Here is a 15047-nt window from a genome sequence, read left to right on the forward strand (position 1 = left end):
GGGCACGTATTGCATGGTGTACTGGGTGTTATACACAACTAATTAATCGTCGAACTTTACATCAAAAACCAGGGATGTAGTGTATGGTGACTAACATAATAAAAAATATTATTATAAAAAAAAAGAAAGTGTTCAGTCAATATGAGATTGTGGTGAGTTAACAGAGGTAGGTGGTAGGTGCAGCCTGGTGTGGTTTAGGGCACGTACAACGGGAATGAATAAACTCAGTGTGGTTTCCCCAATTCTGATTCTGTGTCCTTGGCTAAGTTACTAGACCTGTCTACCATTTTCCTCATTTGATTTTTCTTCATGGCTTGGGTTGTGTGTGCAGTGAGAAATATTGCTGTTCAATCAGCAGTCTTTTGCTCTCAGAGAAAGGACTCAAGGTTCTGGAAATAGAATAGTAGCACAAGGAGTTCCAGTGGGGAGGTCTGGAGTCCAGGATCTAAGGAACAGTCACTATGGGACTCATTCATCATGCTTTCCTGAGCATTTAGGTGTCTAGCACTGTGTTGGCTATGGGTTCTCCCTGGTCCCGGGGCTGGTCTCTGTGCCTAGAATATCTGTTGAACCTCTCAAAGCATCTGTTCCTGTTCCCCTTCATGTTTACCCAAACACCTCTTTCTAATTCCGCTCATGCTTATGACCAAAGTTTTCCTGTTCTGCTTTATTTTCCTCTGCTTTCATCTTGCCTCATATATTCAGTGATGTGAAAACCAAAGCTCAGACAAAAGATGTTCTATTTAACAAGTTTACCATAGAATATACTGGTATTCAGCTAAACTCAAGATATTTTCTTTTTTTTTTTTCTCCATTCCACAGAAATACTCAGTAAATAAGTGTGTGGTGTCTACAACGTGTCAGCAAGGTATAAAAAGTGTTTATGTGCTTGTGATTTTTTTTCTCCCTCCTGTCTTACTGTGGGTATCAAGATGCCTCTTGTACTCTCTAGAGGGGACAGGAATGACCCAAGTTCTTACAGACCTTCGTCTATCTGGAAAGGCCTCAGACGTGATGTGTAAATGGGGACATATCGTGGTCATTATTCTAACCACAGGGACACAGTAGCCAATTCATTATTCTTTTAACTAGAAATCACACCCTGAAGGTTTGTACCTCTTTTTCCCAGAGAGTAGCCTGATAAACACAGGAAGAGGCAAATAACAAAATCTTAACAGTGGGAATCCCCCCTCCTTTTTTTTCCAAGACAAGGGTGAGGCAAGAAATTTGGGGCTTCAATGCTCTATAAACTGTGTTGTCTAGCAGCCTTTGAGGTCAGTCTACAGATCAGTTTGAAGCACCAGCTTAAATGGGAGTTTGTATATGCGTCTGCTCTCCTCTAGTGTCTAAAAAGAGTTTTGAGAGAATTCCCGCTTTGTCTCTGAACTAACTGCCCCAAGAGGATTTTTCCCGACCTTGGTCAGGTATGCTAGGGGAGATCCATGCTCCCTAGAGGCCAGATAATGGCGGTAGACGCAGTTGCAAGAGCAGAGTCCTTCCCAAACCATCGTGTAGGGAACCTGAGGGCTGAGGGGGTGGCCGCTGTAGACTTAACACTTCTGCCCTGTGGCCCACAGCCTCACACGGTTGGCAAACCCTGTTACAGAAGTTTTGTGCTTATATTTACATTCCTCAGGGTAATTCTCCTCCATTCAATACCTTCATTTTAAACTAAAGACTTTTAGGAATATTTAATGCTAAACACTATTTTTAAAAAATTGCTCCTAATTTTGTTTTTTTAAAGTAAGCTCTACACCCAACATGGGGCTTGAACTCACGACCCCGGGATCAAGAGTTGCACGCCCTTCCGGCTGAGCCAGCCAGGCACCTGCTAAAGGCTACTTACAGTTATACTCCACTACAGTGTGCTCTTCATTTGGAACTGAGACTAATTGAGTTATTCATTCCCTCAGCTCCAGTGGCTATATTATTTAAGCTGATAATGAGTAACTACTCCAAAGATTTCCGTAGGCTTCCATAATAGCAGGATCAGATGTATCTACGGAAATCTGAATGTGAAATTAGAACCTTTCAGATGAAAGTAGCGCGGCAGAGATCTTGAGCGAGTTACCACACCCACAGGAAAGGTACCCCGGCATTGGTTTGCCCCCATGCTGGGCAATCCGAGGGAATGGGAGCCCAAGCCAGAGGCACCACTTCATCCACCTGCATCCGTTCTTTTCTTCCTTTTTAAATGTTTTTGCCCTGCCACCTTTGCCTTGTGTTATCTTCTATTCTTTTTTATCTTTTAGATCTCAAACGAAGATGATCAGTGGAGTTCTCTTGAGTACCGAAGGATTTCTGAACAACATTACAGATGACTTTTTTTCCTTTCTCTGTAGGACAACCGCAGCTTCCGAGTTTCATTTTGTTTTATGCCTTTTTCATCTGTGTGTCAGGTGGGTTGCTAGAAAGTCTTAATAGAGTCCTGCCAATTTTCTACTCTTTGCCCTTAGTCAGGTAGCCTGTGCTGTTGAATTCTTTCCCTAGGATTGCATCTCCATTCTTCTGGAGTTTCAGAGAAGACAGAGAATCTGTTATTAGCATGGTGTGCCTTTCACAACCAGAATACCAGTAATCCTGCATCCAGAGATAATAAGCAAGTAGGAGAAGGACATGGGGATACACTACTCCAATGGCCAAAATCCCAGGGGAGAAAAAAATTCTAGGCTATGAGGAGAAAAGGTGCACAGTGCTCCTAGATTTGCTATGTAACTCTTTCTTTTTTTTTTCCTTTTTAAAAATTTTTTATTATGTTATGTTAGTCACCATATGGTACATCATTAGTTTTTTTTTTTTTTTTTAAAGATTTTTATTTATTTATGTGACAGAGAGACAGCCAGCGAGAGAGGGAACACAGCAGGGGGAGTGGGAGAGGAAGAAGCAGGCTCCCAGCGGAGGAGCCTGATGTGGGACTCAATCCCGGAACGCCAGGATCACGCCCTGAGCCGAAGGCAGACACTTTAACGACTGCGCTACCCAGGCGCCCCCATCATTAGTTTTTGATGTAGTGTTCCCTGATTCATTGTTTGCCTATAACACCCGGTGCTCCATGCAATACGTACCCTCCTTAATACCCTTGACCAGGCTAGCCCATCCCTCCCAGGCACACTTCCCTCTGAAACCCTCAGTTTGTTTTCCAGAGTCCATAGTCTCTCATGGTTCATCTCCCCCTCTGATTCCCCCCCTTCATTTTTCCCTTCCTTCTCCTACCGATCTCCCTGCTATTTCTTGTGTTCCATAAATGAGTGAAACCATATGGTAATTGTCTTTCTCTGCTTGGTTTATTTCACTTAGAGTAATCCCCTCCAGTTCCATCCATGTCAATGCAAATGGTGGGGATTCATCCTTTCTGATGGCTGAGTAATATTCCATTCTATATATGGACCACATCTTCTTTATCCATTCATCTGTGGAAGGGCATCTCGGGTCCTTCCACAGTTTGGCTATTGTGGACATTGCTGCTGTGAACATTGGGGTGCACGTGCCCCTTCTTTTTACTACATCTGTATCTTTGGGGTAAATACCCAGTAGTGTAATGGCTGAGTCGTAGGGTAGCTCTACTAACTTTTTGAGGAACCCGCATACTGTTTTCCAAAGTGGCTGTACTCTTTCAATGTAATCCATATAGTCAAATTCAGGAATGAGATCTGATTTTTGTCAACAAATTTCACATGTGAAGTGGTTAGTATGTGCAGAGAAGTACCTATTTTGTGGAAAATTGGCCTCACCATATCTCAATTCTATATTTCATTGACTTCCACTGCCTATGTTGATAATGATTTAGTCATGAGTTCAAGCAATTTTATGGGCTCAGTTTTCTTTGCACTTTGTGGATAGGAGAAGCGTGGGTTTTGGTCAGACTAACTGAAGTTCAAGTTCTGGCTCAACCATTTATTGCCTCTGTGATTTTGAGCTGTCTGAGCTATAGTTTCCTCATCTGCACAGAATGGGGGTAATAACGGTACGGAGGGCATATGGTCAGATTGAGGATTAATAAGTGACGGCAGTATCATTACCATTTAATATTAGCTACCAGTTATTATTATTGCTCTTACTATAGTTTCTTGAACTCATCCAGGAAACCAGGACTACGGACCAAATAAATGTTTATAAGCTTTGAAAGTATATGCTTTATAGAATGGAATATTATTCAGCCCTTAAAAAAAAAAGGAAATCCTGTCACATGCAACAGCACGGATGAACCTGGAGTACATTACGCTAAGTGAAACGAGCCCGTCACAGAAGGACAAATACTGCAAGATTCTACTTATTTGAGGTGTCTAAAATAGGCAGACACACAGAAACAGAATACAGTTGTGCTTGCCAGGGGCCGAGGGAAGGGGAAATGGGGAGCTGCTATTCAGCAGGTATAAACTTTCAGTTATGCAAGACGAGGGAGTTCTAGAGATGTGCTGTACAGCACAGTGCCTACAGTGAGCAGTGCTGCCTTGTACCCGTCAACATTTGTTGAAAGTATAGATCTCCTGGGACACCTGCGTGGCTCCATCAGTTAAGCGTCTGCCTTTGGCTCGGGTCATGATCTCAGGGTCTCGGGATCCAGCCCCCACGTGGGGCTCCCTGCTCAGCGGGGAGTCTGCTTCTCCCTCTCCCTCTGCCCCTCCCCTTGCTCATGCTCTCTCCACCACAAGCCAATAAAATCTTTTAAAAAAGAGTATAGATCTCCTGTTAAGCGTTCTTCACCGCATTAAGAAAATGTTTTTAAGAGAAAATTATGGTACATAAATATTGCATTTCCCAGTTTTATCTGGTTCCACAGGGAAACGTGGAACCACGAGTAATCCAAAAATAGTTACTCACCTAATTCACAGTTCTTTCCCTCAAATCCAGCTTGACACCAGCATTCATAGGAATTAATGTCATCTTTGCAGATGCCGCCATTTAAACATGGGTTGGACTCGCATTGATCTCCATCTTAGAGACAGGTTAAGAAAGGTGAATTAGCAAATAAACTGCTTAGAATGCCTCCGTGCACAGACTCACGGGGAGGGGAGCCTGATTTTAGGGTCAGGACCGCGGATGCCGCTGCTTATGGGATGCCCCTGTCTTCCTGAGTTTCCAAGAGCTACCGAAACAGAGCTTGTGGGGCTCCTACCATCGTAGGAAATTGCTCTGAGGAAGGCATGTATGCAGTTTACGCAACCCAAGGGAAGAGGAGGAGGGAGAGGAAGAAGAGTGTCAGAGGTTAGAAATGGACTGTATGAGCATAGTGGGGGAAGGGTTTTCATTCCTTTCTTCTAGAATGACGACAGGTTAGTTCTAAATCCAGTCCCTGCACTTCAGCAGGTCTTGCAGAGAATGCTGAGCTGGGTGGCAGCCTCAGCTTGGAGCAAATGCATCTACTTCCTTCGGGGATCATTTAATTTTTTGAAGTACAGTATGCAGTAAGGGTTCGAAACAATGGAAGAGACGCCGGAAGCATCTCTCGCTGCCGGAAGATAGTCTGCTGTCTCTGAGTTAGGCCCCAAATGGTCTAGGTAAAGGGAGAAACAACTTTTCTTTTTAAAATTTTTTTAAAGTGTTAATTTTTAAAATTTTTATTATTTTTTTAGAAGTTCGTATTTCAATTCTTGTTAGTTGACATACAGTGTTATATTAGTTCCAGGTGAGAAACTGCTTTTCCCATAAACACTCGAAAAGGGTCTGAAGATCTGCTTTATTTATGTATAGGTTGGCTGTGTTTCCTCTCTCCGTTTCCCGAGGTTTGTACATTCACGGAGGGCTTGAGAGCCTTAGAAGACACCCGTGGTAGGAAACCAGGAGGAAGGAATAGGCAAGAGGGGAAGGGTCAGGATGAGAAGGGATCCTTTGAGGCTGGTTTCTGAAAGCCCTTGCTCAATCCATACTTCTAAGGCAGCCATGGGAGAAAGGAATGAATAGAACCAGAAGGGAGAGGGGTACATACTTTGAGCTAAGAGATACAACCCTGAAGAAAAAAAAAATGAGCTAGTTTGGCAAGAGTAAGAGGTAAAGATGACCTAAGAGTGAAAGAAAGAGAAAGGGGGGCGATGAGAGAGAAATTTCTCATTCTTGGTCCTACTTTACATAACCCCCCCTCTAGTGTGAAGGTTGCTTGCCCTCAGGGGAGGAGAGGCTCTTCGGTCACGCTCTCCGTCAGTAGTACGCACCCAGCTCCCATTGACTAAGGGCTCCTGTCCCTTTGTCAGAGACAGTCCCTCTCTGGAAAACCTGCGTGCTGTAAAGATTGGACCTTGTCCCCTCTGCCCCTTGATCCAGTGTGCTTTTGCAGAGATAGTTCAATTTGTTCCAATTCTATGAAAACAAAATACGTTATCTCTGGTTTATTATTATTGATGTGCAAACTGGTCTAAAAAACGAGCTACATTTGTACTTTATATTATAGACCAGCGGATCTGAATTATTTAGGATGTTTCACTGAAAGGGTCTGGGCTTGCAGCCAGCTACACAGCAACTCATTTGCTGAGACATATCTTTAAAATGAGTGTCATTTTATCCTGCATTTAGTCCTCCGTTGGGTGCTTGTCTGTGTGTACTTTGGGCTCAGGCAAAACCACGGACAGTAGGGGTCAAAGACAACAAGGGATAAGACCTGTCAAGTGAGAGATTCCGGCTGAAGGCTACTAGGTTGTTGATAATGAATAACCGCATCTACATCTGAAGGCTGGGAGGGGTGATCGCGAGAGCAAGGGCTTGCTCGTTAAAGAAGTTGGGTTCTCTTCTGGGCTCTGTGACTCCCTAACTGGTGACCTTTGGCAAGTCTTTTAGCCTCCCTAAGCCTCAGTGTCCTCTGTAAACTGAGGTTAATAATGCTTTGCTCACTGGGTTGGTGTGTGAGTTAAATATGACAGGCTTTCTGTAAACTGGAAAGTGCTAGACGGATGCTAGCTCATGTGCTTGGACGGTCTTCCTTCTTCAACCAGACTGTCGATAGTAGAGGATAAGGCAGGCGTGAGGGGCCTGCGCCCTGCAGTCTGTGACAGCCCATAGGGTAAGAAATAGCATTGGCTCTTTTGGGGTGGTTAGGAATCTTGGTGCAAGTGAAAAGAGGCAGGGAGTTCTTTTCTTTTTGCTTTTTTGTTCTCGTTTTTGGTGGATGAAGCAGTAGTGACAGAATCATGCCCCTGAGGTTTCCGAGATATCTTTACCCCAGATACAGTAAACGTGGCCTTTGACCTAGAAGGCAGGGGCTCAGCTTCAAAATACGGTGCTTAAGAGGTTCTGACCAACCCCTGCTGGGGAGTGGGGTGGGCAATGAAGGGGTCATGGGAATTTACAGCCAGGATTTGGGCGGGGGAGTGTGGAGGGGGTAGAAATTGATTTGCTTTAAAAATCTATCACAAGGGGCACCTGGCTGGTTCAAGTCGGTGGAGTGTGCAACTTTTGATCTCGGGGCTGTGGGTTCGAGCCCCATGTTGGGGGTAGAGGTTACTTAAAAAGAAAATCTTTAAAAAAAAAAATCACAAGATTTCAAGTTTCAAATATAATGGAAATAAAGAATAAAAAGACTCATTCGGACTAACGGTGGGGGAATAACTGAGTAGAGAACTGGCCTGCTAGCCTTCATTACTAACAACAAGGAAAGGCCGAGAAAGTAAATGTAACGGAGTGGACCTCATCCTCCGTCAGGAGTTAAAAACAAAAGTGGAGAAACTGCGTGAGTGGAGTGTGAACACGTTCCAGAATAGCAAGTGGAACGTAGCACAGGATCTCCACCAGCTGGAACTCAGTGCTTTGTTGTCTAGGTTCCGTCCCTGTGGATGGTCTTAGATAAGTCAACCTCTGGGATGTATGCTGCCTCAGATCCCTGCTGCTGGATTTTACAGTATTAAAGCTCAGTTGTCACAGAAGTTTTGACTTTTCCTCCTTTTGGTCAATTCATTCAACAAGTGTTGACTCAGTGCTTCTGCACCAGATAGCGTTCGAGGTACCAGGAATACATCAATAAACAAAACACTTGAACACCCCTGCCGATGTGAAGCTTGCATTCTAATGAGGTGGGGAAAAGAGACGATAAACGGTAGAAGTAAGAACATTCATTATATGTTACCTCAGGTGGCGAAAAGTGCTGTGAAAAATAGGAGAGGAGGTATCTAAGTGACGGGGTTAAGGGGGGGTAGGTTGAAGTACTAACAGATGATCAAGGTAGGTAGGCTTCATGGAGATGGTGACATTTGGGTGAAGAGCTGAAGCAGATGAGGAAGCGAGCCTAGGGGAACCTGGCGGAAGAGCATTCCATGTTCAAGGAACAGTCAGGTCAGAGAGCAAAGCGGAAGCATGCCTGGAGTGTGCCTGGAACAGCAGGGAGGCCAGGACCGCTGCCCCTCTCCCCACCCCCCAACCCCCCACCCCCGCAGGTGAGGAGGAGAGCAGGAGGAGAGGGTCTGAGGGCCAGTGGAAAGGGAGGGCAGGGGCGATCATGGAGGGCCTTGTAGGCCACCATAAGGAGGGGGGACCTCTAAGCAATAAGCGTTGAAATCAGTCAGCATTCTCTATTCTCTCCCGGGGACTGCCAACCCCCACTCCGTCCCCAGCTGCAGTCACCTTAGTCTCTCCCTTCCAGCGGCCTGGGGAGCAATGACGTCTTTTTGAAGCCCTAGGGGGGAGTCAGCTTATCTGCCAGCCGATATCCCCCATGCTGGCGTAAACCTGTCACATATCACCACTCCGTCTTGGGTAAAAGACAGGGGGTGGGTTTAATATATTGTCTTTTGACAGGGTTTAATATACTGTCTATTTATACAGAGAAACGTTACGCAATTCTCAAATGTTTCCTATACCAACTAGAGGAAAAAATGAATTGCTTACCAACATATTGCTTCCAAAATTCAGTCTATAAAGAAAAAGAGGACAAGTTAGTGGTAGTATTCAAAACATTTTGGATTTGATTCCTTCCCTTTTATAATATTTGTAATACATATATATGGGTAGACATTTTAAAATTCCAAAGAGAAGTTTCTTTCTTTCTTTTTTTTTTCTCTTAGTTTTCTGTACTTTGCGCTGCATCTGAAGAATATTATGTGGAAATACTCACGGTTTTTTCAGTGTTTTCAAAAACTTCTCGAGCTTCTTCAAAACTACACTTTTCTTCCATACATTCCCTCTCAAGATTGCCTCGAACAAACTCTTCCAGTTTACCTGAATTATACCTCTTTGGCCGATTCAGAATTTTGGTGGCATTTTCATGATCAAGAAAAACTGAAATTCAAAAGAACTGTCCTTTAGCTTTAGGAAAAAGAAAACACCATGAAAATTAAATACATCTCTTAAGAAAGGCTTTGTTTTTAATCCAAGTAATCCCAAAGCCAATTTATCTTTGGGGCACGGAGCCAAAATCTGTGATGTCCTCATGGTACTGTATCCACGTGGAGATTTAGGAATTAAAATTTAATTTGGCTTTTAGTCAAGAGAGTTCCCGTAATGAAAGGTCAGATTTTCAATCCTATTTGAATTTACTCTGGATGAAAAAGAAAGTTCTCAAATAAGCAGTTAACTTCACACTTTGTCATCATTTGAAAATAGCTAATTGCAGGTCCTTGCAAGGTGATCCATCACCCTGGCCGGGCTGCGTTCTCAGGATGCGGTTGCCCAAATGACTTTGCAACAAATTTCTCTTGGAAGAGCAGAAGCCTAATTGTGGTCCAGCTGCAGATGCAACCCCAGTGTCTCTCACTAGATGTTAAAGAAAAACCACTGCAGTAATTTGTTTATTTTCAGACTCACAACACCTTCGGTTGGCATGCGTGAAGGGAATTCCAGTGACCTAAGTCTTTCTCTGGGAGTCAGGATGTGACTGTAGCTGTGACTGCCTAGCCTTTAGGGACACCCCTGAACTCTGGAGGATCGAGGTCTCTAACCTAATTCTCTCCTTCCCTGCCTCTCTCCCCACATTCAAATCTCACTCTCTCTGTGTCTCTGTGTATGTCTCTCTAGGTAGATATAGAAAACGTATCTCTATCTATTATTAATAACAGGAACTCAAGAAGTTGTTGGAATTGTTCCTTTCTTCAAGGGACTATCTGATACGATCTTAACAGGACCAGGCGCTTAGAAGATGAACTTTCCAGGGATGCCTGGGTGGCTCAGTCGGTTGGGCGTCTGCTTTCAGCTCAGGTCATGATCTCAGGGTCCTGGGATCGAGTCCTGCATCAGGTTCCCTGCTCAGCGGGGAGTCTGCTTCTCCCTCTGCCTCTCCCCCTGCTTGTGTTCTCTCTCTCTCACTCGCTCTCTCACCAATAAATAAAATCTTAAAAAAAAAAAAGATGAACTTTCCAGGCATTTGGGGACTGCTTTCTCATGAATTCTAAAAAGAAGACGACGAAGAGGAGCTAAACTGTATTCCCTTATTTTCATTGCAGCTCTTCACTTTATGGAGACTTCGAGTCCCCTGACAACCTCGCTTTTCTCTTGCTCTGCGAGTCCCCTTGGACTTCATTTTTTTTTTTTTTTTGAATTTAGCTTAGACTTTTTCTCTTTAACTCTTGCCAACTTTCTCAATTCCCTTCACCCCTTCCTCTGTGCCGCAGTACCCTGCAACGCCAAGCCCTAGATCACTGCGGCCATCTGCCTGTCTTCCGTCCCCAGGCAGCTGAGCACTGTGGGAGGAAATCGCCAGGCTGCAGATGGCTGCCGTCACATGGCGGTGCCTCCCAGCCACCCCGCCGGGCCCTCCTCTCTGCTTGGCCCTGGGCACCCCGACGATAGCATTTATGTCTGCCTCCAATTACAGCATGGCTGGGTGGAAAAACAGGGGTTCGCAGTCAGATCAGACACACCTGGATTTGAATAACATATTTACCACCTATTGGCTGTGAGACGTTAGGCAAGTGACAAAATCTCTGAAGCTTAAGTTGGCCAAAAGCAAAATGGGTATACCAGTGGTATAATAAGAGTATCTACCTCACACTGTTGTCGACAGGTTCCGTGAGATAATACATGTACACGGTACGTGGTGTACGCTGGTTCTCCGCCCCCCCCTCCTCTCATGCTGGCCTGCCTTCCTGTTTCTCAGTTCCCTCTAGCGCCTTAATGCACTTTTCTGTGGCTCTTTCCCTTCTTTACTCCCATCCATGTAATGAAATGACTATTGTCAGGATCAGCAAGGACTTCCTAAAGGATAGTTATGAGTTTATGTACTTCTTGACTGCTCTGAAACATTTCTAGTGCTTGACCTCTGTGTGTGTGTGTGTGTGTGTGTCGATCTCTCTCCAGGGTACTCTTTCCATGAAGTCACTCTACCGGTTCTTCTAACTCTTGTTATTCACCCACCACTTGAGTCAGTGCATTCCCCCTTGTCTGCCTGCCCCTTCAATGTTCAGAGTTCCTCAGGTTCCTGCCTCAGCCTGGTCATGCCAGACGTCTGTACCATGTGGCTGGGACTAGGGTGAGGGAAACAAGGCATCTAGGGCACAGAATGTGAGGAGACCCTGTCTCTCGGTGTGCAAGCAAGAAGATGAAGAGCACACAGTTACACTCTTTGGACCTTGCTTGCCTCCCCCCAGGCCCGCCTGGACTCTCTCAACACCAGTTCCCGAGCGCTGGCCACAGCCGGGCCCTGTGCCAGCTGCCACCTTACCCGTGCTCACTCCCGGCACCCTCACACACACCGTCGGAGCTGCTCTTTCTACAACAGTGGGTTCCAAATATCCACCTCTGGTCAGATGTATCATCTGAATTCCAGATCCTCTTTCCAGCTCCCTAGCTGTACATCGTCCTGCGACGAATCAGAGCTGCCGTTTATCTAATGCTTCTAAAGGGCTGGACCCTGTGCTTAGTGCTTCGGGGTCATGATTTCATTCCCTCCTCAACAGCAGTCCCACAAGACAGGGACTGTCATCTCATTGTTTGTAAGTGAGAGGAATGGGGCTTCGGAGAGGGGAAGTCATTTGGCCCAGGTAGCGTACTAAAGTGTCAGAGCCGGGATTGCGGCGTTGGCACTCAGACCACCCAGCCCGTGCTCCTAGGTACGATGCTGTGTCCTGTAATCACATCACAGGCCCAGGACTCACTCTCCACGCTTCTCGGAACCTGTTCCCGTTCCACACCCAGATGGTGATGGGGGGACTAAAGAGTGCACGTATCAGGATGAGCGCGGAGTAATGTATACAATTGTTGAGTCGCTGTATCGTACACCCGAAACTCATGTAACACAGTGCGCTACCCGTACTGGAATTGACATGAAAAACTTAATAAGAAAAAACATAGTAAAAAAAAAAAAAGAATGTTGCCAGACTGAGCATTCTAGATCAGCCATCAGCGCTGTTCATGTTTACATGTCTAATGACCCAATAATTGGGTTCTGTTGTCCAAACTCTTTCATTTCAGAGCTTCATTATCTGATGACCTGACCCCATCTAGCTACCCTACCTCACTTGTCATAGTTAATATTCAAAACCTACTGAGTTTCTGAAAGACCTCACATTCTTTGTGAATCTGGATCTTTGCACACATGTGATTCTCTCTGCGTGTGATGGCCTGAATCAGACATTTAAGGAGAGTGGACCCACTCCTCTTTTAAGACCCAGCCCAAGATACTATGTCTGTCAAGTGTTTCCCCAATTAACATATTCGTTTCTCTGTGGTCCTTTAACCCCTGGCACACCTTTTGTCTCCTTACATTGAAATCTCTCCCTTGACTTCGTGGTGCCTTAGGTCAAAGAGGGAGTCTGGGTGATCCCCACGCCCCTGACCCCTCACCCCAGTCTCTGGCACCGTGGTAGGCACTCAGTTGTGTGGAGTTTTGTAAAGTGTGTGACCAAAGCTGTCTTTCCTTCGTTCATTTCATGCATTCGTTCCGAATGAAAGACCCCTTCAGCCCATACACCTTATAAAAATGAATTGGTTGCACAGAACAGTTTTGATTTCAGAATTCTAAACTGATGCAAATAATACTTAAGGTCAGCAGTCATGAAAATGCAATGTCTTTGTATGTCATTCATAGAAACAGCTTTTAGAAGCCGGTGATGGTTTAAGAGCAGAAGAGAGAGCGGCGTGAGTGCCGGCCATCCTGAGGGAAATGCCCCTGGCTCTCTCCTCAAGGGCCTGTTGTCTCTGACTACAATGGCTCTGAATCACACTGCCTTTCTCCTCAGTATTGTCTGAGGGTCATATATTTAGCCTCTCTTTGGGTTTATCTCTCCTAGCCATTATTTCCCCAGAGCTCAAATCCTACTCCCCCCCATACACACCCCATATCTCTCCTTTTTTCCAACATCTGAGGTCTTCAAGGGAGCACTAGCCCTCTTGAAACGTCCATTATCTCACCACTTTTCCTGAAGGAAGGGCTTGGATCTTTTGTCCTCCTAGATCTCACACTGATATGTGTAAAGACTTAGCTTTATGTCCTAGTTTGTGAATTTTCCAGCTTAATTTCTTTATTTCTTCACTCTACCCACTTGGCTAGTTTGATTTAACCTTTGCATTCTTATATCATCATTTCTGCATTTCAGTCTGACGTCATGTCTGGAGTGGGAAACACAGGGCCTGTCTGCTTTCTGGGGACCCTTAGGGTTGGCACCCCTGATCCTGGCACTGTCGGCTACTAGATTTGATTATAGTAGGTTGACAAGTAAGGGTGATAAATGCTTCCTGTGAGAACACACTGTTTGCCTAAATGGGGTAATTTCTTTCCTGTGTGCCTGCCTTTGGGAAATGCATAAAGTCATTGAAGTTGTGAAAAAACCAAGGGCTATACATTGAATTAACTAAGTTCCTCCTTACGTCAGTTCTTGGACTTGTTTTGCTCAAGTGAGTATTGGGTTTCCCCATGTATTAACTCTGCGATGTTGAGAATCAGAGACAAAATAATGTTCCTAATTCACAAAAAACTTTAGGGATGAGTAAAACTTAGTAATGAAAAATTTGTTGTAAGTAAAACTTAAAATTGTAGGTGTATGATTTTAGGAAAATTTAAAATTAGAGGCTTGCCTCATTATATAGTTCTAAAATTTTGAAACATGTCAGCTATCTTAAAATCAAACTGTGTGTGTAAATAAAGCCATTGTTTGTGGCTTTAATGTGGCACCTCCCATTCTGATCTCAAAGTGGTGAATTAAACCCAAAACAACAGAGTTAATGTCTTTTCTTCATTGTCTGCTGTTTCCTGGTTAAAACATTTCCCCACTCTTTTCTTTAACCAAGGAGATGGCTGTTTTCTAAGCAGAATTACATTGTCAAATCACAAGCCTAACAGTGTTCATTTAAAAAAAAAAGTACCATAAGCATTGTAGATCTATCTGATTTGAACAATTAAGAAAACACAGCTACCAGAGAACCAGTACTTACCAAGCCACATGCTGACAACTAGGATCTTAAACGTTGCTGTCAAATCCTGTAATGGTTATTTAGTGGAGAAGATAGCACCAGACATTTCTATATCCAAAATTCAAGCACACTCAATGTATCTTTAAAAAGGAAACAAACCTGTACATTCAGCACTGAGTAGATATCCTAAAAGGCAGATGGTGACGAGGCCCGGTGATTCTGCCATGATCCGATTCAGGCACTGCCTAACCTTTGCGGACGAATTGTGCAAGTAGCGAGGTTGGCCAATTGTTCCAAAGTACAAGCTGAGCCGTATTTACTTCTGGGAAACGATGTCCATCTCCCTGAGTGGGTCTTTGGGCTATTTCCAATGGCCTCTTGGGCGAAATGAAGAGTATAGGCAGTGTTCATCTTTAAACTTCACATCTGATTCCATGGGCTTCTGTCACTGTGGCTGATGGGGGGCTGAAGCAGGAAATGACACATCATCAGAACAGGGGGAGGTCTAATGGCAATTGCAGTGGCAGCCGAGTTCATCAGTGGGATCCATCTTTATCCTTTTCAGGGAGTGCTAGTGTCATAGAGTTTAAAAGTAAAGAGACAGGGGCATCTGGGTGGCTCCGTCGGTTAAGCCTCCGACTCTCGGTTTTGGCTCAGGTCGTGATCACAGGGTTGTGGGGTGGAGCCCCATGTTGGGCTCCAGGCTCAGTGCAGAGTTTGCTTGGGATTCTCTCTCTCTCCCTCTGCCCCTGCCCCTCCACTAGCACTCTCTCTTTCTAAAATAA

At 44.7% G+C, this 15047-nt stretch overlaps 1 protein-coding gene across 1 annotated transcript in view; it reads right to left on the reverse strand.

Annotated features, from left to right (window-relative positions):
• F9 (coagulation factor IX) overlaps nt 1–14522 on the reverse strand; it is a 31780-nt gene extending 17258 nt beyond the window's left edge. The window contains exons 1-4 of the mRNA XM_045805119.2: nt 14422–14522; nt 9035–9198; nt 8809–8833; nt 4822–4935 (exon numbers count right to left, since the gene is read on the reverse strand). Of these exons, the coding sequence (XP_045661075.1) occupies nt 4822–4935; nt 8809–8833; nt 9035–9198; nt 14422–14488 (370 nt within the window). The 5' untranslated portion in view covers nt 14489–14522. The remainder of the gene's footprint in view (nt 1–4821; nt 4936–8808; nt 8834–9034; nt 9199–14421) is intronic.
• Nucleotides 14523–15047: the final 525 nt, after the last annotated feature.

This window comes from Ursus americanus, chromosome X (genome assembly GCF_024610735.1).
Source record: "Ursus americanus isolate L20-20 chromosome X, mUrsAme1.1.p, whole genome shotgun sequence".
Classification (NCBI taxonomy): domain Eukaryota; kingdom Metazoa; phylum Chordata; class Mammalia; order Carnivora; family Ursidae; genus Ursus; species Ursus americanus.